At 47.7% G+C, this 26,040-nt stretch overlaps 1 protein-coding gene across 2 annotated transcripts; it reads left to right on the forward strand.

Annotated features, from left to right (window-relative positions):
• Window positions 1–9,804: 9,804 nt before the first annotated feature.
• On the forward strand, window positions 9,805–14,391 carry LOC112899320 (probable serine/threonine-protein kinase WNK4). 2 transcript variants are annotated; one of them, XM_025967749.1, is made up of 7 exons: window positions 9,805–10,555; window positions 10,937–10,974; window positions 11,489–11,716; window positions 11,798–12,018; window positions 12,699–12,856; window positions 12,926–13,313; window positions 13,394–14,391. In XM_025967749.1, exons 1-7 carry the CDS (start codon window positions 10,478–10,480, stop codon window positions 14,110–14,112), a joined length of 1,830 nt encoding a protein of 609 aa, XP_025823534.1. In that variant the 5' UTR covers window positions 9,805–10,477; the 3' UTR covers window positions 14,113–14,391. The 2 variants fall into 2 exon arrangements, with proteins under 2 accessions (XP_025823534.1, XP_025823537.1); XM_025967752.1 differs by lacking the exon at window positions 10,937–10,974 and having other exon boundaries at window positions 9,810–10,555.
• Window positions 14,392–26,040: the final 11,649 nt, after the last annotated feature.

Raw genomic sequence — 26,040 nt, forward strand, 5'->3', positions numbered from 1 at the left:
CGCCAAATCGCCTGAACGTCAAAAAGAAATGTTCCTAGAAGGGAACCTCCCTTAACTTTAAGACAGAATTCACATTTTCACTTTAGACAATAAAATCATTCCTTAAATTTACGATACCAGATACATGACCTCCCTATCTAGTTTCTCTTAGTAGTTTCATTTTTTCTTTTATATTTATTTTGGCTGAATATTTAAAAAATTATAGTAAATCATGAAAAAATTATAAAATGGAAAATTTAATTTTATTGGACTCCACATGAGTAGATCTATGTAGTGAACATATGATATAATTTAGTAAAAAAGTTTGTTGTACTTTTAGATATATATTTTTTCAATCAATTCATAACTATATTTTTCGTAGTCCAATTATGGTGAAACTTTTATGGTGGGCTAATCATTATATGTTTGAGTTGTATTAAAAAATTAATACTCATTGGATCATGTATGCTTGAGCATCCGAAGAATCTCTTATATAGCTTGGAATTAGAATATCTGATATAGCTTGCTCAAGCAAAAATGATCAAATGAGAATAAAATTTTTACTACAGCTCAAACATATAATGATTAGACCACCATAAAATTTTTAACATAATTAGCTCACGAAACTGTAGCTATAAATTAATTATAGAAAAGTATATATCTAAAATTACAATAAATTTTTTAACTAAATTATATTATATCATATATTCACTGCATAGATCTACTCACGCGGAGTTAAAAAAAATTGGATTTTTTATTTTATGATTATTTTTATAAGTTACTATGATTTTTCAAAGATTCAGCCAAAATAAACATAAAATAAAAAGAGCAAAACTACTGAGAGAAACCAGAAGGGAGGTCATGTGTCCGGTATTGTGAGTCCAAGAAATTCAGATGGATGGTTTCATTGTCTAGAGAGTAAATGCGAACTCGTCTGTTGGTGTTTTACCGGCTGCCCACCGAGTGATATACCCGAGGTGGTAAGCTTAGGTGAGAAGACGCCGAGATCAGGAACTCGAAGGTGCAAGGAATACAAGATTTAGACAGGTTCAGGCCGTGAGGTGCGTAATACCCTATGTCCTGTATGGTGGTTTGTATTTCTTTGGGTGTTGATGTTGTGTTTTGAATGGGTCCCTGCCCCCCTTATATATCCGGGAGGTCAGGGTTACATGAAACCTAGTCAATACTAGCTAAGGAATCGTACCTGGGTATAACTCGAATAGTTTACTTCTGTACCGACTAGCTTTATCTCCTACTCAAACGAGTAGAAAACAACATAAATAAAAAGATAAGACAGGCTTTATCTCTTAATCCTGTTTAAATTACGTTATGTACACAGCCCCGTAGCTTCGGGTCTGACAAGGCCCCGCGCTCTTCGTAGCTGAGTACTGCAGGCTTTTCGAGTACTTTCGAAGCAGTCTTCGGCTTCTCTTGAAGCTCCGTCTTGAAGTTCTTTTTTGAGTACTTTCTTGGCTGCATCGAAGCTATGAGGTGCTCCTGCCCCGAATTACTTCGTTGGTATGTTGTGCGATTGAAAAATCGCACTCCATATGGAGTAGCCCCCGAGCCTTAGGTTGAATCGAAGAATCAGGCTGAGAGTCACATTAGTCTTAAATCTTCCTTACTTACTTTTCAAATAAATTAAAAAAATAAGTAGTCGATGCCATGTATCCCGCAGCCCCCGAGGCTTGAATCCAAATCTCTCAGGTTTGGAAATAAGGATCCAAAAGTCGTGGCATGCAGTGAAAAAATGTCCCCATGATAAATAACTGGTGTGATGGTACAAATGATGGAAGTTAGATCTGGAATTCGAAAAAACCCTTTTTTCGGGACTATTAACCCTGAAAAAATGATTAATCGAATATTTTATCTAAACAATCCACCAAATGACCCCTCATCTTCCGAATATTTTCTGAAACGACTCTTCAACTTCGAAACAGTAAAACTGTATCCAGCCGCTGGTTATTTAACCCCGCGGTAACGCGAAGTAAAAACTGTGCTTCCAATCTGCAATCCGCCAAGAACTTTCCAAATCCCCCAAATAGAGCCGCATTCAGCATTCACCCTCTTGGAGAGCCCCAATCCAACCAAATCTACTCGCCAGTTTCCCCGCAGCCCCCGAGCAACTCATGGCGAGCGGATCTAGAAATGGTGCCCAAGAGATCTGAGAAGGATGGGAAGAAGAAGGAGGCGCAGCCGCCGTCTGGGGAGTGGACTCACAGTAAGTGCTCCTCAACGACCTCAATAAACTTGTTTCCGAGGGATTGCTCCAAGATAAGGGTCTTGTCAACTGGCGCCTCTTTTTTCGCGAACCTTTCCCTATGAAAAATGTAGACGAAATTGTCACATTTTACCATTTTGCCAAACAGGGTCTGGCCCTCCCCTCTTGCTCTTTTTTCCGTGGCCTTCTTTATTTCTACGGCTTGAGCTCCATCATCTTAACCCGAATTCCATTTGCCATATCACAATCTTCATCCATTTCTATGAAGTCTTCCTCGGAATCGAACCCCATTGGAATCTTTTCCGCTTTCTTTTCCGGGTAAAACCACAACCCACAACAAAAAATCTATCCGTTGTAGGGGGCGCCGGCATCCAACTTAAACAACAAGCTGGCGATAGATACCTTTTCTATAAATTCCCCTCCAACATTCCTGCATGGTTCTACATCGAAAACCATGCCCCCCAGCTTCCTGAAAAATCCGGCAATCCCCCAGTCGTGAGGTCAGAGTGGAACACCGAGCTCTCCAGAGTAGACCTGGACTAAGTCGATGAGTTATCATAGCAACTCATAAATAAATAGAGGTGACCGGAGTATCCGTAATGTTCTCTTTCTTCAAGCGCCGGATCCAGCCACTCCAACAACGCCACACTTTAGGCTTCGAGTACATAGGCGCTGAAGATTCCTCTCGGATGTGCGCAGAAGAACTGACTGATGACGCCACACTCACCCGGCTCAGGCGAGTGCTGCTAGACGTGGATGCGGTTCCCTATGTCCTGCAGCTATTTTCAGCATAAAATCCTCCAAAATTGGTAAGTATTCGACTACTTTTTGTTGAAAATAAGCTCTGCTGTTCTGCCACTGCTAACTGAAAATCTTCTGCAGAGACACACAGAGTTGTACCGAAGCTATCCTCCACAACCCGACATCTCTCGACCGGACCACCTTCTCCCCAGTGCCGCAGCCGCAGCGAAGAGGGCTCGAGTGGCCGAGACTCCGTCCGGCAGCGAGTCTACTAAAGGCGGGAGCCCGCTGGCAGAAAAGGAAGCCGAAGGAGAGACGAGAAGGAACAACTCCCCCGGACCATCCATGGAGTTGACCGAAACTCTACCTTTGGTCCCGTAGTCGAGTCTTCCAGGTATGAATTTGCTGCCTTGTTGAATTGTCTAATATCAGTATTGTTGCACGCTAACATTGTCTATTTGCAGTCCACCTGCTTCTCCTCCCGAGCCCGAGCGCCAAGAGGTGGGGACGAACCCATCAGCTTCTGCGATAGGAACGGTTACCATTGCCGTGGCGGGCACCACGCCACCAGCTGGTGTGATCCCGCCGCCAGCAACGAGTACCTTGGTTGAGACGGCACGGGCTCTGAGAGTGAAGAAAGCTGTCATGAAGAAGTCTTCGCTATAGGTATACATCTTTTTTTTGCATAATAAACATCTTGTTCTTCTCGACTTGTGTAATAACATAACTGATTCTTGCTTTATTAGGTCTGCAAGCGATATGAGGCGCAAGCCAAAGCCTGCCGCATCAACCCCAGCCCCCGAGCCACCAGCCTCAGAGGAGCCCAAGCCCAAGGAGCCAGCCCCCGAGGTGGACACAACGCTACCCAACCTGCCACCCCCTGAGCCCCAGCAAGTCGAAACCAGGGCTGGTGGTGAGGAATAAGTCGAGGCCACTGAAGCCGCTCCTGCAGACGGCACAAGTAAGTGTCTGACTGCCCACGGCTAGCTGCTTAGACTATAGACATTATGTACTGAATGCATCTTGACTTGCAGGTGCCCAACAGCCATCCACTGAAGAAGCCGCAGGGTGTAGGATCAAGGACACCGGCTAGAGGGGAGTGAATAGACGGTTTTAACTAAAAACAAGGCACTTAGGAGGAATTTAATTAGTACAACAAGAGATATAAATTTCTAGTTTAAGTTGAGCTAAGTTGGGTTTGTAACCTAGGGTGATCAAGCAAAGTTAGAATTTAGAAATGTAAACTTGCACAAGAGAAGATGCGATAAAGAATTGCAAGGTAAGAACCAATTCTCAAGATACAAGAATTTATCCCGTGGTGTCGATGACTTGCCTGTCACCCCTAATCCATGTTGAGGTGGATTCAATGAACTCGATTGCTCCTCTACCAAATCTTCACTTAGTCCTTGAGCCAATCGATCAACGAATCTCTCCAAACCTCGGTTCCACTAGGATGCTCTTCACCGCTCTGGCGAGATGAGCTCAACCTCTCACAAATTTGGCCACGGCACCTTCACAATCTTCTTTTAAGTGCTTGGTGGCTCACACGATCTCCAAGCCGTCTAGGAGGCGGCAACCTCCAAGAGTAACAAACCAACGATGCTTGCTTAGAATCCCACTAGTGCCTCAATGATCAACCTCTTTGATGCAATGCACTAAACACTCTCTAACTCACAAGAATGCAATCACTAAGCAATGGTGAGCGAGAGATGAGTGAATGAGAGCTCAAGGATGTTCTAGTGTCTTTCTCAAGTGCCAAGAGCGCTCTCATGCAGTCAAGGGGTGAGTATATATAGCCTACCAACACAAACTAGCCGTTTGGAGGAGTGGGTGGGTTTTCTGCAACATTTGCGGATAGTCCGCCAGCTACTGGCGGACAGTCCGCAAGCTCCCCCAACGGTCAACTGTTGCAAAAATGGCGTGGTCAGAACTAGCTGTTACAGCCTAACCGGACAGTTCGCCATACAGGACCGGACAGTCCGATTGGATGAAACTTTCTATCCTAGAAGTTGGAGATAAACCGGACTATCCGTTGTAAGCAACCGGACTGTTCGGAGGTGCCGGACTGTCCGGTCTAACGAACCGGACTGTCCGCTTCAGGCGTGAAGTGCAGAAAACCTCGCTATGTGTGCATCTTTTCTCTTATGTGTCATGTTTCTCAAGGTGTGCAATGCAAAGACTCGATCATAGGGCACTTAGCAAATTTCCAAGCAAACGAACATCGACCCCTCTTAATAGTACGGCTATTTAGCCTAAAAAATCCGGTCGAGTTCTTCTCTACTCTTCTTTGGACCGGCAAAAATAAAATCCCTATGTTATACCTTTGCCTTGAGCTGTCCATTTTGAGTCTCTTCTTAGATTGTTGCGCCATTTTCTTCTTTTTAACTATTCATCTATGGACCATCCTACTCTCGTAAACCTCAATGAAGCAGTTAGTCCACTTATACTTGTCATTAATTATCAAAAACATAATTTAGGGGCCTAGATGCTTTCACAGGGACCTCAAGGAGCCCTGGAGATCTGCTGGTGACCGGTCGCGGATACCAGAACGTTATCACCACAGATCTGCCGGATGACCCGATATTAACGGACGACAACATAAGATACTTCAACAAGATATCCAAAGAGTTGTATAATTTTACCGTGGTAAGATATGATTACTCTTCTGCTCGTATACGTTGTCGAGTTGCTTGTCTTAATCTCCCCCCTTATGCAGGATGTGATCAAGCACTCACAGAAAAAGATCGAGAAACTGAAAGCAGTCGTGAGTGGCCACCAGGAGCTCGCTGCCAAGGACAAACGCATATCCGAAGAGTTGACGAAGAACATTTATCTCTAGAGAGAACTTGACAAGCTGAAGCAGGAGTGGACTCGAGAGACGTGGCTCCTCAAAAACGACCTCCGCAACCTTAAGAAGGCCAACTCCGAGCTCCAGGAGCAGCTCAAAGAACAAAAGAAGGTGCACCAAGGCAAGCCCTCTCTTCCCTCGAGTACTTTCACTTAACAACTAATCTTGGATTTTGAAAATATCTTCACCGCAGAGCTTAGGAAAATCTTAACAAATAAAGAAAAGCTGCTTACTGACGTGAAGAATATGCTGTATCGCCGTACAGATGACGTTGAGAAGCTGCAGAAGGTAATCGCCGACACTGAATAACAGTTCGCCGATTGCCTTCAGCAGATCAAGACGCTGGGCGAGGAGAAGGAGGAGCAGCAAAAGGAGCTGGAGGACCTCAGGGGAGCCGCCAAGAAGCTTGTGGATATTGTGGACCCGCCAGAAGACGGTGAAGCAGGCGAGCGGCCCTTGCTGGAGCGACTTCTCAGAGCGCCGCAGAAGGTCGTCAAGTTCCTCACTGAAGCTCCGGTCGCGTGTGTCAGCCACGCTCTCTCCTTTGTTAAATCCTTTTGGCCGGAGGCTTGACTAGAAGCATTTGCGCAGGGTGTGGCTGCGGAGTATTCTGAAGAACAATTCAAAGAGTACCTCCAAGAAGCCCAACCTGTAGCAGAACAAATAGTCTCCATCTCCCCCAAAGATGACGTTGACGGTCTTTGAAGCGTCCTGGAACTTCGCGTTGCGCCCTTGGTCCCCTTGGTCGTCGTCTTCAGATTCTTTGTCCACTGGCTTCTTGTTCTTCTTGCCATCACCGGAATTACTGAATGTCCTCCGGAGGTGGTAGCAATCGATTGCCGCGTGATTGGCATCTGGATGCCATGGGCATTTATTCTGCAGGAGCTTCTTGAACTCCTCCTGCGTTGTCGACTTCTTGCTTCGCGAGGGACGATCCACAGCCGCGATGAGATCATCTGGCTTGCGCTTTCGGGATGGACCCAAATAGTCCCGCTGGCTCTTGTCGTTGCGGTTGTCGGTTGGACGCCTCAAGTTGCTATCATTGTGCCTCGGGAACCGCTCCCGCATCTTCTCTTCCTGCTTGGACCAGTCATGCATCATGTCACGAAGCCCCGCAACAGTTTTCGGCCTGTTCCGCCCGAAGTCTCTGTAGATGCCTGGGTTGGTGATGCCGTTGTAGAAATAGTCGATGATGTCCTCCTCCGAGATATTCGCAATGGTGGAGCGGACATCGAAGAAACGACGTGTATAGGACCATAGGAGCTTGTTATATTCCTGTTTATATTGAGCAAGATCGTGACGAGTACCTGCACGAGCGATCGCCCCTGAAAGTTGTCGATGAAGACCTTCTTGAGCCGCTCTCAGGAGTCGATCGAGTTGTTGCTGAGGCTTTCCAACCACATGAGCGGCGCAGGGTCCAAAGCCATCGGGAAGTAGACGACTTTGGTGATGTTGGAGCCCCCTGCGACTTCAATGGTGGTGGAGTAGCAACGTAGCATTGCTGAGGAGCTTGCTTGCCATCGTACTTGGTGATGCCGATCGGCTTAAAGCCCTCAGAGTACTTGCAACTGCTGAACCGTGCGGAAAAAGCTGGAAAATGGTCGCTGCAGTCAGTACCCTCTGTCTCGACTTCTTCGCGCACTTTGCGCCTGGAATCGATCACGGACCGCACATTGCGGCCTTCATTGATTCGCTGGCGCAGGTCTTCTGGAGGAGGCCGATGATTGGCCTGCCGCGGGTGACCTCCTGGAGGTGGCTGCTGCCTCTTGCCAGGGGCCTGCCTCCCGCGAGCGTTGTCGTTGTTGCTGCGCTGAGGTCGAGGACGGCCGCCTGCCGTTTGGCTGTGAGCTTTTGCCCACGCGTTCCTCCCTGAGGGTAGACGCCGGTTTTGCTGATCAAGCTGAATTCAGGCCCTCAGCGCATAACGAAGTGCTTGACGCACGTTCGGATCGTTACTGCGCTCGAGTATGGCCATAACACTGGCGATGTTGGCCATCGGAGTCCTGAAGCCCCGCTCGCTTACGACAGCGAATTCGGCGTCAAGCTCGCGATGCATGGATCTCATGCGCTCATTGACCCTCCTTCGGCGAGTTACGCGAGCTCTGTTCCGGGTCCTCCGTGCCTCACGATCGGCGTCGTTTTCGTCGCCGGCGTTGGCTGTGGCCTCATCTTCGGATACCGCATCAAATTCGACGATAGGCAAGTCGCCATCGTCCTCGGCTTCTTCTGCCATCAGCACCTGACGTGAGATGAGCTTATCAGAGCTCGCGTCGACTAGCTCAGTCGACTCTTCCGCCACGGTGGCTAATGGCCTGCCCTCCTGAAAAGGCAAAGGCTCGAGGTGTGCCACAAGTCAGTCTTCGGCCTCGAGTAGATTAGAAAGTTTCATGCCCTTCCAATGCATGAAACGCCCCTCCGGAGTGGAGGTAATCATCAGGCCATTGGCACCGAAACAACCCAAAGCCCCCCGACATGCGGTGGCTTCGGGCTTTCCGAGTTGGAGTAGAGTGTCCAAGTCCTCCTCCAATGTGGAGAGGGACTCAAAGATGTTGGCCTCCTGGAGATCAGTGGCCAAATTGCGTAGACCGAGTCGCGATCGGCTACACGAGTCCTCAGATTGGAACGAGTCCAACTCAAGGAAGGTTGTTGCAGCGCTGGATGAAGTCCCGCCGGAAACAGACTCCTCCTCAGTCCTCGTAGCGGTCCCATGAATTGACAAATCGTTGAGATCATCAACGAACTTATCAAGGTCGCTATGAAGACCCGCCGCGGGGGTTTTCGACTTCATGTCGACGAGGAATCGACGGAAACTGCCCGCACCATCTGCGACGCACACCCACGAGCCAAAAACAACGTTGTATCCTGAGAAGGTACTGACCTGGTGAATTGGAAAGATGCCATCGAGTTCGCCGGTGGATCTTCGATGCGCTCCCCTACCTGGCGCGCCAGCTGTCGGTGTTTTACCGGTTGCCCACCGAGGGATATACCCGAGGTGGTAAGTTTAGGTGAGGAGACGCCGAGATCAGGAACTTGAAGGTGCAAGGAATACAAGATTTAGACAGGTTCGGGCCGTGAGGTGCGTAATACCCTATGTCCTGTATGGTGGTTTGTATTCCCTTGGATGTTGATGTTTTTTAATGGGTCCCTGCCCCCCTTATATATCCGGAAGGTTAGGGTTACATGGATCCTAGTCAATACTAGCTAAGGAATCGTATCTGGGTATAACTCGAGTAGTTTTCTTCTGTACCGGCTAGCTTTATCTCCTACTCAAACGAATAGAAAACAATATAAATAAGAGATAAGACAGGCTTTATCTCTTAATCCTGTTTAAACTACGTTATGTACACAGCCCCGTAGCTCCGGGTCTGACATCGTCCTAAAGTTTAGGGAAGTAAAAATAATTTTTTTCCTTCCTAAAATTACACTGCCGCCGGTCGGATTGTATCACGATCTCAATACTGCTACCAAAAATAATCAATTGGGCCGGGCAAGCCCAAACAAATCCTTTCAAGCCCGATGGACACCGATCTGACAGTGCAAGACCGATTCTGTCGTTTGTCAGAAAGAATATCGCGTCCCATCATGTCTACATCCCCTAATCCCCGTGGATTCATTTTGAGACAGGCCATCGCCGTCACGTCTGGATAGGGGTGGCCGGCTGGCCACTCCAAATTCGGTACGAGATAGAGAGGCTGGAGCTTTGATATGTGAGCAATGATTTTTGGAGATTTGATGCGAGTTGAAAGTTCGATCTTTCACAAATTATGCTTGCGTGCCTCCATACATTCAAAACTAAAGATGCGGGAGCTCGCGTATGCGTAGGAACATTCGGATTCGACTCCAAGCCATTGAGAAACTAGCATAACATGTCTTGTTACTTTAAAAATCATGTTCATTTCCACGCAAGGCAGCGCATTGAGATTCTGTTGTCACCTAATCAGATTGAAGCTCACGTACGAACAAAATTCAGCAAACTTTTGAGGTTCAAACGGAAATCCCATCGCTGTTTTGTTTGGCAGCGGCAGAAAACGAAACAAAACGAGGAGGATTCCCGTTCCCAGCCAAACCGAACATCCCCGCGCCGAAATGCAATTTCTCTCTCTTCCACCTTTTCCTCCGCACCAGCACCTACCTCCCCCTCTTATTCCTCGTCGCCTCCCACCTCTCCCCACCCCCTCCCCGTGCAGGCCTCCGCTCCGCACCGCCAAATCCGTCGCAACCCTAGCCTAGCCTAGCCTAGCCCAGCCTAGCCTCGCCCGGCCCCGCCCCTTCCATGTGCGCCGCCGCCGCCTCCCCGTGTTTGTAGCCGCTGCGGCGGGGGAAGATCCGTCCCATGGGCTCCGGGCACGCCGCCGAGAGGACGCCGATCGGGGGAGAATGAGGTGCTGCGTCTGCCGCGTATCCTCCGCCGGGTGCCGGGCCATGGGCGTCGCGGGACGGGCCAACCCGACGTCGTCGCTGCGCAGCCGACGCTGCCTCCGCATGCGGCCGTCTTACGCCCCGTTCTCCGAGCCCTTCACTGAACGCCCGGCACCCGCCGCCCCGTCCTCCCCCGCTGCCGCGCCCAGGGCGTAGCAGCCGCGAGCCGACCACCGCCTGCGATCTCGCTGGTCCATTGCTTCTGTCCGCTTCTTCTCTCTCCCCCTCTCTCGCTCGTAGATTCATCTGCTTGTTGGGGCCGATCCGGAATGGAGGTGTTTGGTGGCAGGGATGAGGTGCTCGATGCTGAATACGCGGAGATAGATCCAAGCGGGCGGTATATGCGCGTAAGTTCCTTTTCGGCTTTATGTTGTCATGGATTCGTATTGCATTGTAGGTTGGTTTGATGTGAACGTGATTTGACATCTCCATGATATTGATATTTCGTTAAGCTGTCAAGGACATGATATGTTGCGCCACGCAATGTACTGAAAGAAACCTGTATTAAAAGAAAAGCTTCACCTCTTGATGTTTATTCATACGAAGTCCATTGGCTGATATGATTTTGATTGAATATAATTATTCTAAAAATTGGATTGTAATTATCTGTGCAATTGGAAGGTTCCAATTTTTCGTGCTCAATTATGAACATAGGTCATGCAAAATGATCCACGGAAATGACATGACTCTGCCTGCTGTATTGATCTGATCCTCTTTACCTGGTGCAGTATAATGTGATTCTGGGGAGAGGAGCTTTCAAGACTGTGTATGCCCTCTGCTCCTCAGCATCCTCTTTGTCCACTTTATATTTCCTTGTTAAATAGATTTCTTTGCTGGCAATTAGTTGTCTAACTTTCAAAATATTGGGAGAAAGATCATGCAAACCTGCAAGATGAAATTGAACATAGATGCAAGTTTTGGTTGGTTACAGACTTATAGCAACCACTGTAATCAACATCTTTAAAAGTAGATAATTTTTATGGGGTTGTTGACTCGATTGATTGCTAAGGGATTTGGCCGTTTTGGTTGTTGTCAGTAACATCATCGTTTAATATGTATCGTCCACCTCTCTCTTTCATATCAGTACAAAGGCATTACTGTTACATGGCAAACATGGTAGTGTTTTGTTGTACTGCAATTCTGCAGGGACATGCTTGGAAATTTGCTATGCAATCATAATGACAAATGATTTTTATGATTTTCTGTACTGTCTTCAACTCTTTTAGAATATAAATTTGGTTATGTCTAAAACTTCATATACCTTCATTAAATTTATCTAGTTACAAGGCATTTGATGAGGTCGAAGGCATTGAGGTTGCATGGAATCAAATCAACATAGATGAGGTGATGCAGTGTCCAGATAACCTTGACAGGCTCTACACAGAAGTCCATCTTCTGAAGTCTCTCAAGCATGGAAATGTAATGAAATTTTATTATTCCTGGATCGATGACCAGAATAAAACAATTAATGTCATCACAGAGCTGTTCACGTCTGGAAGTCTCAGGCAGTAAGTAACCAGTACTGATAACCATTCTTTGTTTCTGCTTCCGTGCTTATTAAAACTGACGCCAACTTTGTGCATTTCTAGTTACCGTCAAAAACATCCACGTGTTAACCTGAAGGCAATAAAGAACTGGGCAAGGCAGATTCTTCATGGGTTGGATTACCTGCACAGCCACCAACCTCCAATCATCCACAGAGACTTGAAGTGTGATAATATTTTTGTCAATGGAAATCATGGAGAAGTTAAGATTGGAGACCTTGGACTAGCCACAGTAATGCAAACACCTAGGGCGAAGAGTGTCATTGGTAATGATTTTATCACTTCATCGCTTTGAATTCTCAATGTTATTATGATAAATCTTTGATGACATGGTATCCTTCAGTCTGGAGAGACAATCTAGGTGACCATTTCAATGATATCCCCAAAGCTTTTAAAGTAATCTGCTAGCATGTTCAAAGCGATTCATTATCTACTGATTACTCAAAGGAGAACCGGATTATAGGTTCATAGGGATTCTTGATTGGATCTGAGTCTGAGCAACCAAGGGTACTACGATAACATAGAGTTTGCCTGTCTAGCTCTGTTATTTACTTACAGAGCAATTAACCATGTAGTGGTCCAACTTGCTGACATCTGCTGCATGCATAAGTATTTCCTGATACAAGGCTTTTAAGTTCTCGTGACTTACAGGTCTTTAAATCAGCTTGCTTTGTACCTGAGGCCTCGGGTTGCTTTCTCTGTGATACCTAACTGCACTTTGTTATATTATGCTAACACTAACATATAGAGGGTAGATGATTGTTAAATCCTTGTATATGCCTTTGACATATGGTCTTGTGGTTCTTGTGCTTTGATGTATTTTTTCGACATTAATTATTATTGTTTGGTATCATGTTAAACTGTTTTCTCATATGTTTGTGTTGGTTCCTTTCTCATTTACCTGATACACTCCTATCATGTGGGGTGTTTATCTTACTTTCTGCAGGCACTCCAGAATTCATGGCACCTGAGCTTTATGATGAGAGTTATGACGAACTTGTTGATATATACTCATTTGGAATGTGCTTGTTGGAGATCTTCACTCTTGAATATCCATACAGCGAATGTACGAATCCGGCCCAGATTTTTAAGAAAGTATCCACAGTAAGTGCTTCTTGACTTATGTGTAGAGTTGTGTTATGGCACTATTACTAAAGTACCGCTCTAATGTAGGGGGTTAAACCTGCCGCATTGGCCAAAATTGCTGATCCTCAAGTAAAACAGTTCATTGAGAAATGTTTGGTTCCTGCTTCCGAGAGGTCGTCTGCCAAAGAACTCCTGCAAGACCCATTTCTTTGCCATGATAATAAACATGGTCCTGCTGTCACAAAGTTTTCTCCAGCACCTAAAGCAGCAGATATTTCTCTGGCATCTTTGCAAATGGACGTTGACACTTGTGAATCCAGCCCTGCTAGTTCAGGCAAGGAGAATGGTTATGTTGCTCCACATGCACAAGTTCTGGAGTTCACGAGAACTAACAAAAATACAGAACTAAAGCTAAAGGGCGAGAAACTTGATAGCAACTCAGTCTCGCTGGTTTTGCGAATTGCTGATTTGTCTGGTATGCCTCACTTTGATACATTTCTTTTTCAACCCAAATTTCCGTGTATTGGTGGTGCCTTACTGGCTTTGTATTTGCAGGTCATGCCAGGAATATTCATTTCCTCTTCTACTTGGATTCTGATACAGCTATGTCTGTAGCTGCAGAAATGGTTGAACAATTGGAGTTAGCGGACTGCGATGTTACTTTCATTGCTGATTTTATCGACCTTTTGATAGTGAATCTTGTTCCTGGTTGGAGGCCAGTAAATGATGCAGCAGCGAACTCGTATAGGCAGTCTGAAAGTGAACTTGTAATCACTTCCCACCAGGACCTATCAGGGTTGGTGTCTGATTATGCGTTAGTTGATGGTATTATGCGTCAAAAAGATGTGAACGCATCATCAAATGGTTATGTTGATTCTGTCTCAAGTGCAACTAACCTAGGAGGATCACAGGGCTCTGAAGGGTCAGTCATTTCTGTGCAGCTTGCTGGGAGTTCCAAAAGTGTGAGCGACTACGGGGCAGAGAATTATGGTTCTATGGACTGTGGTGGGTACAAAGAGGGAATCAATAAGCTAGACTTCAGCCATGTTTTGGGTGATGGGTCGAGGTCGATTTTCCATATAGATCAAGCATCACCTTGCTTGGAGTTGGCCAGCAGTGGTTCATCAATTTCTACTGCTGATAATAATCAAGATGTGCTGAATGGGGAGCTTGTTTTGATTGAAGCTCAGTACAAACATTTGGTTGATGAGTTGACAAGGATGCGGGAAGAGGCTATGGAAGGAGCTAGGAAAAAGTGGTTACCAGAAAAATGATGTTTTTATTCCAATTCGGCATTTCATCTGAACATCATAATCATGGATGTTTGGATTTCATGTTCGGAAGTTTTAATTTTGGTTGCCATACAAGTGTGAGAAATGTTAATAATCTTGTTTAGTTGAAGCATTGCTGTAGTTTGCAATGCTACAAAGCTTGCGGATAATCTGTTTAATCTCTGACGTTGGCTGTGACTTGTTTGTTGGGACAGCCAAGGTATGGGATGGCAAGCCATAGTCTTTTGTTTTCGGAAAATAGAAAAGATTATTCAGATGATCTATCTTTAACTATAGAACTTGTAGGACTTCGGTACTTGAATGTTTCTATCTATGCGCAGGTCACCGAATTCACCCAGAACACCCGATTCTTTTTTACTGTTGAATAGGTAATTAGGTATTAAGTAGTTGCATGTTTCTTCATGGGCCTTAGATTTGGTGAAGTGTCATACTTCGGCGCTCGCGCCTCAGCACTTTCCCTACACTGCAGACCTCCGCTGCCTTTCCGCAGTAACAAAACAGGTCAGACTAGACAACGGCCACCATCGTTCATTCTGTTAAGGGCTCCAATATCGTTTTGACATTTTTTTAGTCGTTAAAAGAAAAACAAGCATGTCAACTCTTTGAAAAAATGGTGAAAAAGAGTATATTCTTTTAAAAAAAAAGGAAAAAGTCCGGTTCACACCCTTGCACTATAGCAAAAGTCCGATTTTTAACCTTAAACTACAAAACCGGATAAGAGAGGCCATCTAGTTGTCGAAACCGGACAAATTTGGCTCTTAGGGTGATGTTTTGAAGGTGGTTTTCTATTTTGTCAAAATTAAAAATATTCAAATTTAAACTTAAAAATTCGTAAGTAATTCATTTCGAATCAAAAATACGAAATGAGTATTAAAATTTTCTAAAAATATAACCTATTTATTGGCACTGTACTTGTCAGTTATTCTATGTTCATAGTATTTGGTTGCTTGTCGTTACACCTATTATTTTTGAATAAATAAGATTCAAATGGAGTAATAATAGATAGGTTATATTTTTAGAAAAATTTTGGTACTAGTTTCATATTTCTCTGATTTAAAGTGAATTACTTTTATTTTTTAATCTAATTAGAATTTTTTTATTTTTTAAAAAAAATACAAAACCATCTTCGAAACCACCCTAAGGGCCAAATCTGCCCGGTTTCAACAGTTGGATGCCTATCTTATCCGTTTTGTAGTTTAAGGTTGAAAATTGAACTTTTTCCTTTTTTAAGTATGGTACAAACATATGTTATATACACATACATGCACTCATCCCTGTAAATGCACACGAAAATCTATACCTTTTACCCTTATGCACATCTTATTGGGCTGGTAAATTTTGGGCTTGAACAAAGTCATGTATGCCTCGCTGTTGATGAGTCAACAGAGAATTAAATTAAAAAAATCCTTACTGTGTCGATGGCTCGAAATCAAATGGACCAAAACAAATAAACTATTCTTGGAAAAAGAATAAAGTCTTGGCCAAACGACTTGTTCAGAACGTCCTGTCGTCACGGGAGGATTTAAAACTTGAGACCGATCCTGCCTATCCTTAACACCTCCGTGACCACAGAAGTCAGTCACGCCATGCAGAAATGAGAAATGCCAATGAAAGCAATGCTAATATGCTATCACTTCATGACTACGGCAGAACCCGCCATTGATGCGGGTCTTCAGAACGTGAGAGTGGAGGTGCAGCCTGCAAAGAATGGAAAGTAAAAATCCTGCCATCTTGTGATCGAAAAAGCTCACTGAATCCACATTGAGGAGTTTGGTAGAGCTGTCCATCATACTCCATAGAGGTGATTCTTTGTGGAAAGTACGAGAAAAGTGCGTGATTCTATCTGAAAGTGACCTAGATGCATTACAGAGCTGCCGCCAGTCTGGGCTCTTCCTCGACCTGGAAAACCTGGGGGGCCTTTTCTTAGGGCCTGCCCAATGTTCAGGGCCCAATTCTTCCGCGCAGTAAGATTTGGAAAAGGCTTGCGAACGGGATTGCATTTGCCTCGTTGGGTGGGCCGTGGGCGGCACCTTGAGGCTTGAATGTGCCACTGCAGAGTACTCCTCTGATCCTGTCCTTAGCAATGGATGAAGGCTCTGGCAGCCTGCTCGGCCACCCCCCCCCCCCCCCCCCCCCCCCCCGCCCCGGCGCTGCACCCTCTGAAGAATGAACGTTTTTTTCGTTGAGAGTACTCTGAAGAATGAACAACTACTACTTCTGAAGTCCGAACGGAGCTTCGGAAACTATCATGCTGAAGGTCGTAATAAGGCCTTCGAGATCGTTGATCAACCCGGCATCACGCAATCTGAGATCCAACCAACAGCGTGGCTCCAAAACCTCAAGCACGTGCTAGTAAGTAGTAGTAACGTAGCTGCACATTCATTCTTTTGGTCCATGCATGGCTGCGTGCCTGCGTATGTACTCTGAATCTGTACTGCACTACTGTTTCTCCTCTGACATGTCACGTAACTCGACGAAAGAGACTGACCAAACAGTTCGTGGACACACTCATTGCTCCATAATTCTGAACGGAGCACAGCACCGCCGATCCCGACGTAACGGAGCAAAGCCAGGCGCCAACCGCCGAGCTACCGCCCAAGGCGTGGCGAGCGCCGCAATCATGCCGGCTCCCTCACGCACCACCGGGGGGACGAACCAACACGGCCGGACGTGGAAAGGCGGCAGGCCGTGGACGAGAGGAGAGGGAAGTGAACAGCCGCCCCGGACGGCCGGCCCAGAGCGCCGGGCGGAACGCGCCAACCACCCCGGTAAAAGCGGGCGAGACGCGGGCGCGCGGGCGGGCGGCCGGGGGCCCGCTGCATCACATGCACGCCGACGCCGTTCTCCGGCGGCGGCGGTTGGAGTGGGCCGGGCTGGGGCGTGGGGGCGGGGAGCCGGGGAGGAGAGGCGGAGAGCGGCTGGCAGCAGGGCGGCATGATGGCCGCGCCCCGCGCGGGTACGTGTTCGCCGGGCGGGCATGCCGACCGCGGGGACGGCCCAGCGTGCGCCCTGCGTGGGCGGCAGGTGGCCGACAGGCGCCGGGCGCGGCAGGGGACGGCAGCGCGCGCGCGGAACGAGGCGGGGCGGGGCGGCAGCGGCAGCGGAGGCAGACCGCAAAAAACCAGCGTGGAAATATGGAATGTTGTGGTGACGACGGCGGGGCGGCTGGCCGGTGATGGCCTGCGGGCGGGAGAAGCTAGCCTAGCCACGTGAGGTGTCTCCGGCGCGCCAGTCGAGGCGGCGGTGATGGGGGGCGACGGGAGGAACGGTCGGGCTCCGATGGGTCCGTCTGGCTGCCCGGTGCCCGCGCCGTGGGAGAGGAGATCGGGAGAGGATAGATCGAGGACCACGCTGCCCACGGAACGGATTAGATTACGTTGTGCCATCGCAGTAAACCTTCGTTACGGGTTACCAAGCAGTTGGAGCTCAGATCAAAGCACTTGGAAGCGATCTCGTCTAAAAAGGATAGCCCATACCACACCCCAGCAGCACTGCACTGCACGCGTCGATGCATGTACCACCAACCAAGCACCCTCAGAAGAATATTCAGGACGCCACCACTCACTCCATCCCCAAACTCTGGTGGGGGTGGTCCAGCGCCCTAGGCAGGGCCGGCCAGCCCGGCCAAAAGGCCTCGCCACGTCCCTGTTGCTTGCTGCCTTTTCCTAGCTTTCCACTGCTCCTCTCGGTGGTCCGTGGAGCCGCTGGGGCGCTGCCGCTCGGAGACCGTGAGCAGCGAACATGAGCAGGAACCAACCAAACCCAGCGCCCACAGCCCTCCCAGAGTCCCAGGATCGTTGTTCCCGTGCCCACGGTCAGACAAACTGTAAAAATTCCCTGGAACGTAACCTGTAACTCGTCCGGGCTTACCTGACCGTGCCATGTCCTCTCGATCGTATGGCCCACCCGTCAGGCAAAGAACACTGTACCACTTCGCTCGTACTGTCGCGCTAGATAGTTCCACATTACCGGTAACCAATGTACATCGCTTTCAGTTCATCGCCATCGGTAGCCATCGCTAGCCCTCGCCATGACGCCATGTCGCTAGCTAGGAAGATCCGGCCCAAATGACCACGACGGGCGAGACGTACGCGCGTCAGGGCGGTTTCCACCATGTCTGCGTCGCGACGGGGAGCTCAGCTAGCGCGTACTGGCCGTAGCCATCTAACCGAACCTCCCCGCCCAGGCCCCGCTCCCGGCCTACACGCCGGGCTCAAGCGTCCAAACGCTACCGTCCAGAGCGCGGGTCCGAATGAACGAGACCGTCGTCGTCAGATCAGCGCGTCCGTCCGCCCGCCCGTCCTTCTCTCGCGGCCGCTGGTCCTTGGATGCATCCGAGAGCCGACATGCTCGAGCGCAACGAGCTAACGCGCCCGGCCTTGGCACCACCCAACGCTAGCTCGTTACGTGATCCCCAGGGCGCTGCGACTCACGACTAGTCATGTCCGCCACCCATAAGGATGACTATGTCGCTCGACCTCGATTTGCCGTGTTCGTGCGACTGTGGATTGCTTGCGACGGACGGCGACGCGCTGGCTACGGTCGGAGGGAATTGCGGCGCGCTTTGTCAGGTTGCTGTACGCGCCCGCTTGGTGGTTAGTCAGCCAGGTCGCTGTCGAGCATACGATATGGAATCCTAGAAGATCGATCTACGGATCATATACACGATCTACGACGATGCTGCATGCTTTCTGGTCCACATGACCGTTTGCTCATTTGCTATCGGGAGCGTCTATTCTTGGCTCTTTATGATTGGAATCCAATTGCAGAGCTGAGCGCCTCCACCTCCCCCGCTCCGGCAGCACCTCCGTTGTCTCCACCGTTGCACCGTCCATCCACCGCTGCCGCTAACCACTCTTGCTACCGCGCCGTCCGTCCACCGCCGCCGCTTTCTCCTCGCTCCCGCCGCCGACCACCGCCTACCAAATGTTTGATCCCGGCCGCCCAGTAGCGCTCTCGCACCATCTCATCTCCGCCAAACCGCCGCCACCGCCACCGACCTCTTTCTCTAGAGCCGGTGGCTATTGGAGCTCCGGAACCCCAAACCCTAAGGTCCGCCGCCTCGACCACTACCCCAGCAGACGGCGAGATCGCTGGTGGCCGCTCCACCCCATCCCCTTCCCTAGCTCGCCGGTGGCTGCTCCACCCATTTCCTCGCCCCCACCCCCTCTAGCTCGCCGGCGGCCGCGCCCCTTCTGCGATGCGGCGCCCGCCGCCCGCACATGGAGGCGTCCCCAGGGCCTGTCCCGGCCGGCAATACGGAGATACGATGATGGCATCTCAATTCTCAGCTCCCAATACGTTAACATGCATTTTTTTAGTTCAGAACGAAGTAGTGCTACTAGATAGCTAGCTCGTTGTTATGCTTTGTGTTTAAGGATGAAATTAAATCAAGGCAGTAGTGTTGTGTTGGAATGTAGTAAGTGGTTTGTGTGCACAGAATGCGTGCATAGTGGGGGCAATGATTTCCATTCGTTTTGTCTCTGTCAGAAGTCAGAAGCCGGAATATTATGATGCTCGATCAATATGCCCTGGTTCTCATGATCATCATGCGTGCCTGCGGTTACTGTAGTGAATTGAATGGCCAGGTCGATCGAGATGCCTCGACGCGCACCATCACTGCGCCAATTTTATCCTGTCTGGCTACGCCGGGACAGCAGGACAGGGTTACATGCTGTAACCCAGGACTTTGCCTACGAGCAAATCTGACCTTTTTTTTAAAAAAAATGCTTACATAACTACGCTACAGTACACGTATATAGTGACTTATTAGTGAATCTTCATTTTGAGGAGCTGGCGATTTGCGTTAAAATATGGCTTAATAACTACAGTCAGCCAGTGAGCTAGACACATTCTCGAGCGAGTGGAAGACGGTTACAGTGCTCTTTTACATGATCCTATCTGCTGTACACTGTTTGATTTGATGCCTTGATGGGTACTGCCAATATGCTGCAACACCATGAGCCCTTTTCTTTTGAAAAGAACAGCATTATGCCTAGACTATAGGGCACTAGTTAATGATTGCATGATTAGCCAAATGCCCTAATATGCAAGTCAAATTCTACCTAAATTGTGTATCTGGGTGGACCATACGAATCCATGGCGCATGTATATATATACCTGTGCCACCATTTCCTTCGAAGAATAACGAAGGCAGATCTCGAGAAACCTCCTCATAGTGTGATATGTGAAGAGTAAGTTTGTCGTAAGCCATTTTACCATTGGGTTAGTTTTGAGATCCATACGCATCTTAAATATTCTGATTTGATTCAGTGTAGTACGGAATATAGATAGATTTGTACTGGTACGTTCATGCACCTAAAATACAGTGAGTAGCGTATCATTGTATATGGACAAAACTAAAACCTACATGCTGCCGCTGCTTTTTACCATGTCCTCTCTTCTCTTCTTTTCACAAAGTGGGTGTGTGGCCTGAGAAATGTGAGAGCTGATCTGCAAAAGCAACACTTTCTTAGGTAGCGTCATTGACCTAGCCAGAGTATATACGGCAAGCTTTTGGTTGGTGGACAATATTATGACCCTCAATGGCAAGACTGATGGTGGATGCTTGAGGCTCTTGTGGTAGGCTCCGGCCCCCTTTGAAGTCCTGCTTAATTAGCAAACAAATTAGGACTTTTCAGATACGTAACGTTAATTTATATGAAGGAAATTATCATTTACTATTATGGAACGGCCATATATACTCTAATCTAAACTTGTATATGCTCTAAAACTGAAATAATGGCAGCTTGAGGTGCATAATTGAAACCGCGTTATAAGATACAATGATCCGCTAAACAACGCAAATCAAAGAAATACACCCACATTATCAGAAAGATCTCGCCCCTTGCTCCTGTTGTAGGTGACTCTACATATGCATGCTGGAAAAGCAGATCAGATTTGCATCGTCCTCGGTCGTCCCATCCTTTTACATCTTGCCTTACCAACCAACCAGCAGCAAGATGATGGTGCAATGGTTAGGGTATGCGGAGGACGACAATCGTGAACTCGCAGGCACCGCATATCATCACCTCAAAAGGAGCCGGGAAGGAAGGGAACCCTAGAAATATTCTCTTGGTAGCCTGGTAGCAGCCTCTCAAGTCGCAGCCTCGAAGGTGACCAAACATATCATTGGGTTTGGAGCAACAGTGTACTCTTGTAAACTTTAGTGGTCCAGCTAGTTCTCTTGTGGAGCCAGGGAACAAACAATGAGAGAAGAACAGATTTTCTGGCAAACTTATTATGAGACGTCGTGTAATAGGTCTTTCTTGGGTTAGTAGTATATACTCCCTCTGTTCGTTTATATATATATATATACACACACGCACGCACACACCAACAGAGGGAGTACTAGTTTTTGGTGATGTGGGCTAGCAAGACACGGTAAGAGCTCAAATATATAAACTCATTAATGGAACTGGGAGGATCGGAACCTTCTTTTTACCTTAAAAAACAAAATTAAGGAGGAACGTATTATTAGTATGGATATGTTTGTAGGATTATGTTTTTTTTCTTTTGGGTCCGTACCTATATGGATTTGTAGGAATGCGCATTCATTATGAGCTTCTGTAAAGACACCATCTTAGTCAAGATTCCTTCAAATACGTGGGGTTTGGGTTGCCGCAAGGGGAGTTTTTTTTTTTGAGGTAGTGGATGCAATGTGCTCATGTCATCGACGACATGCATGCATTTGATGTATGAAATGATATGCTAAGGTGCCAGAAGTACTTGTCCTAGCTAGACGTGCACTATATACACAGGACGGGGGTGTTGTGCATGCAGGAGTACTGCATGTCCACGCACATTATTAACTATATCTACTTAAGTGCATATATATATGTATATCCCTTCGTGTATAGTCATGAACTAAGGGTGCGTTCGGATCCCTCTAAAACCTAAAAAATATTGGGGTGTACAATTAGAGGTCTAAAAACTGTCACCCCTCTAAAATTTAGAGGCCCGTTCGTTTCAAGCATCTAAACCATGAAAAAGGACAGTTCTGCCCCTCTTTCCATGCAGAATTCATGCAAATAACAATCCATCACAATTACACCAACATAACAATCAATATAACTGATTATTGTACATAACAATCAACATAACAATCAGAGCATACATGTTATACTCACGGAATGCATTTAAACCTTCAGAATGTCCAGGTTATTGTACATCCTCCGAAACAAACAGAATTCATCAATCAATGACAAAAAAAAAGTCAGGACACCGAACCACATTTACCGGCTATTGTACAGAGCATGTGCAATCTGCTCACGGAATGCATTCATGTCGGCGTCACCTGCTTCATCTTCATCATAACCTTGAGAATGGTCGCTGCTACTCCCCCCTGTATAGAGATCATCTTGTTCTTCCATGTCCAGGTCATCATCGGTATCACCGTTTTCTCTAAGAAAATTGTGAAGTCCCATGCATGCAACAATAATTTTGCTTTGTTTTGCAAGGGGAAAACTAGGAATGCCATACATGATCCTCCACTTCTGCTTTAGGACTCCAAATGACCTCTCTACTGCATTTCTAATTGAAGAATGTGCATAGTTGAAAGTCTCTTTCATACCTCTAGGCAGTGTCCCTAACCGATACTCTTGAAGATGGTACTTTGTCCCCTTGTATGGTGCCAAATATCCCCGTCTGTTAGGGTATCCTGAGTCCACTAGGTAGTACTTACCTGCAACAAAACATTGAGCCAAAAGCATTCAGTTTCATAGTGTGGCAAACCTTAATCACATTGTCTCAAGAGTACCTTTGGTATTAATTAGCAAAGGAAGGAAAGAACAATGTGGATCCGATTGCTTACCCAGAGGTGGATGAGGAAATGTTGCCCCAAACTTGCTCACGGCATCATTGAAAACCCTCATATCATGAACTGATCCTGGCCAACCAGCTAGGACAAAAGTGAATCTCAAGTCCATATCCACTACGGCCATTACATTTTGTGATGTCCGTCCCTTCCGGTTAAGGTACTGCACAACCTTGTTTGTTGGAACTGTGACCTCTATATGAGTTCCATCTATAGCACCAATGCAATTGTTGAACAGGCCCTTGAACCTAGCCTCTTGTAGCCGTGGGTGTATAGTGCTGAATTGTGGGTCCAGTGGCTTAATATTATCTGCTGCTAGCTTCTCAACAGAGGTCAAAACCTTGGTAAAATTACGGTGCACAGTATCTAGGGACCTCCCAAATATGGTCTCAGCCTGTCTAAATGGTTCAGGTGCCCCAACCATCCACAAAAACATCCCTAATGCCTCAATACTAGAACTCTTGCTCGTGGACTTCAAACCGTAACCATTAACTAATGTATCATGAAGATGATGAAAGAAGTCTGGACTCATTCTAAACATGATGTGACAGTAATGTGGATCCGAAAGGAACCTAATTACAAGGTCATGTCCACTCTCCTGACCCCTAACTCTTATTGATTTGGAGAAATATTTCATGTCGTACAACATACCATATAAGAGGAAGGGAAGCTGTGCATCCAAGTCTTCTGCGTCTTCATCAAACAAGAATTCAGCATCGAAATCTTCTTCGCCCTCATCCTGCAACCACAACATAGTAAGCCACATGAGCATTAAGTAAAGCAGGAACAGTACGTAGTGATTAAGGATTGTAACATATCAGCATATGAAATAGCATCAACTGAATCAATAGTACACAGAAAATATAAAGCGATAGCAAGACAGAAAATAGCAACGCATAGCAACATAGGAAATAGAAACACATTGCATCAGCCAACTCATTAGTCAACAACATAATTAATCCTTGTCCTAATTATTACAAACCCTTGTCCAACAGCACAACATTTGTCAACAACAGCATACAAAAAATCAGTCCATATTCATGATCTTCATGTATCCCTTGATGAACTGAAGGCGTGATTCAGGAGTGTTGCAGGCCAAGAACAACCCCTTCATGTTACGGTCGTCGGCGAGGAATCCTATAGACAGGTACTCGGGACTGCCACATTGAACTCCAGCTTCAAGTGCAAGTTGCCGAATACGCTCCAAATCCGAGGCTTGCTGCTGCTCCTTCTCTTGAATAAATTTCCTCCTCTCCTCAGCTTGTCTTGCCATGAATGACAACTTAAGATCTTGTTGCTCCTTTTGCTGGGCAAGCAAGTTGCGGAATATTCTGACCATAGGGCTCTTGGACTTCTTTGCGGGGCTTGTTGCACTGGTGCTACTGCTGCTGGCCCGCTTACGGCTGCCGGACGAAACAGGACTGTGATCCAAATCGAAGCGGTCGTCGTCTTCATCTTCTTCTTCTTGTTCTTCCAAGTCCACTTGGCCAGGCACATAGGCTGTGGAGCCATCAACGGCAACATCATCAAATATAGTATGCAGCAGGTCCAAGTATGGGGGAGGTCCGTTCTGCAACTTCTTGAACTCAGACGGCATGCCCTGGAATTGTTAACACAAAATGGTTAGCGTAGTGTGAAGGGCGACTTGTGTGCAACAGTGTGGAACAACTAACGACAGTGCCGGTAATTACCTCTGTTTGCTGAGACCACCAGTCTGGAGAGGCAGCAGGCCACCCATCAGGACGCCTACCGACACCAGTCTTCTTGTTTAAGGCTTTTATGAAGGAATACATGCTTTTCAATTGGCTCAGCCTATTGCGCAGCTGTTCCCGACTATGCCTCAAGCCTGATCTAGCACGATAGTTGGCAGCTACAATAGGATAACCCCGAGGGGTCATGCTTCCGTTGACATAGTTACCACTCAACTTTTGCTCCGCAATAATTTCACACAAGGTATGAGTATTTTGCGTTGTCCAATTACCCCTATCAGTATTCTACAATGTGCAATGCGCAAATGTATTAACGGACCAAAGCAATTACAGCATACAAAAGCACTGCGAACTGTGAATGATACCTTATCATCGGCGGCGTCATTGTCATCTGCCCCGGCGACATCTTTGCCTTTGGCAGATCGGCTGAACCCAGCACCCGCACGGGCAGTGCCAGTACCTCCAGGACCGGGCCGACGGTGACCGCGCCTGGGCCCCCGTCCACCTCCTCGCCCTGCGCGAACTCCGCGCGGTGGACCGTCACTGTGGCAAGGATGGGGAGGAAAGGCACCGCGTGTACCTGATCGGCCTCTGCCACCGGTCACGAATCCACCCGAGCCGCCGAAATCACCGGTGCCTTGGAGGAAACCTTGGTAGGCACCAAGGTGGGGGAAGCCTTCAGAGTTCAGGTCCAGGCTGTCGAAGTTGAGGCGGGACCCAGTGGAGGTGGATGGAGGGCGGCGGCTACCGTCGGGGGGGGCAGACGAATGGGGAGGGGAGTACGGATCCGCGATGGGGAACAACTCCCGGGTACCGTCGTCCCCGTATCCCGGATCCTCGTAGCCGTCGTCCTCGTACCCGTCCATGTTGGAGGACGAGCTGCTGCCGACGACTTCTGCCGGCGTCGACGCAAGGGGGCGTCGCCTCAAGATCCGGCGGCGACGGCGACTTTTGCTGGCGGGCTTCGAAAGGGACGGCTGCGGGGCGGGCTGGCGGAGGCGCACAGGGCGTGGGACTAACGGAGGTGACGTAGGGACGCGGCGGCGGCGCCTGGAAGCCAGGTCGGCGGCGGCGGCGGCGAACGAACCCTAGGCGACGCGCGCGAGTGGATAGGGTCGAGACCGAGGGCAGTGCCGTCGGAAGCCAATATTAGAGGCTTTTAGAGCCTCTCCCCCCTCTACCGTTTAGAGGCCTCTAAAGGCCAAACGATCCGATTTTTAGAGGGCCGTTCGGGCCGAGTGCCTCTAAAATTTACCGGCTCGGGCCTTTAGAGGCCTGTGCCGAACGCTCCCTAAATTAAACAATGCATGGTAGTAGGAGTTAAGGAGTACATGCCAAATTACCAATCAAGATAATGTGACCATATATCTCTGATATTTTTACTAT

This window comes from Panicum hallii, chromosome 1 (assembly GCF_002211085.1).
Source record: "Panicum hallii strain FIL2 chromosome 1, PHallii_v3.1, whole genome shotgun sequence".
Classification (NCBI taxonomy): Eukaryota; Viridiplantae; Streptophyta; class Magnoliopsida; order Poales; family Poaceae; genus Panicum; species Panicum hallii.

What these genes read in the sequence shown, in the direction of transcription:
- LOC112899320 (XM_025967749.1), top strand. Translation starts at nt 10,478, where the DNA reads ATGGAGGTGTTTGGTGGCAGGGATGAGGTGCTCGATGCTGAATACGCG. An exon ending in ACGTCTGGAAGTCTCAGGCA is followed by an intron (nt 11,717 to 11,797) that starts GTAAGTAACCAG and finishes GTGCATTTCTAG; the next exon opens with TTACCGTCAAAAACATCCAC. An exon ending in GCGAATTGCTGATTTGTCTG is followed by an intron (nt 13,314 to 13,393) that starts GTATGCCTCACT and finishes TTGTATTTGCAG; the next exon opens with GTCATGCCAGGAATATTCAT.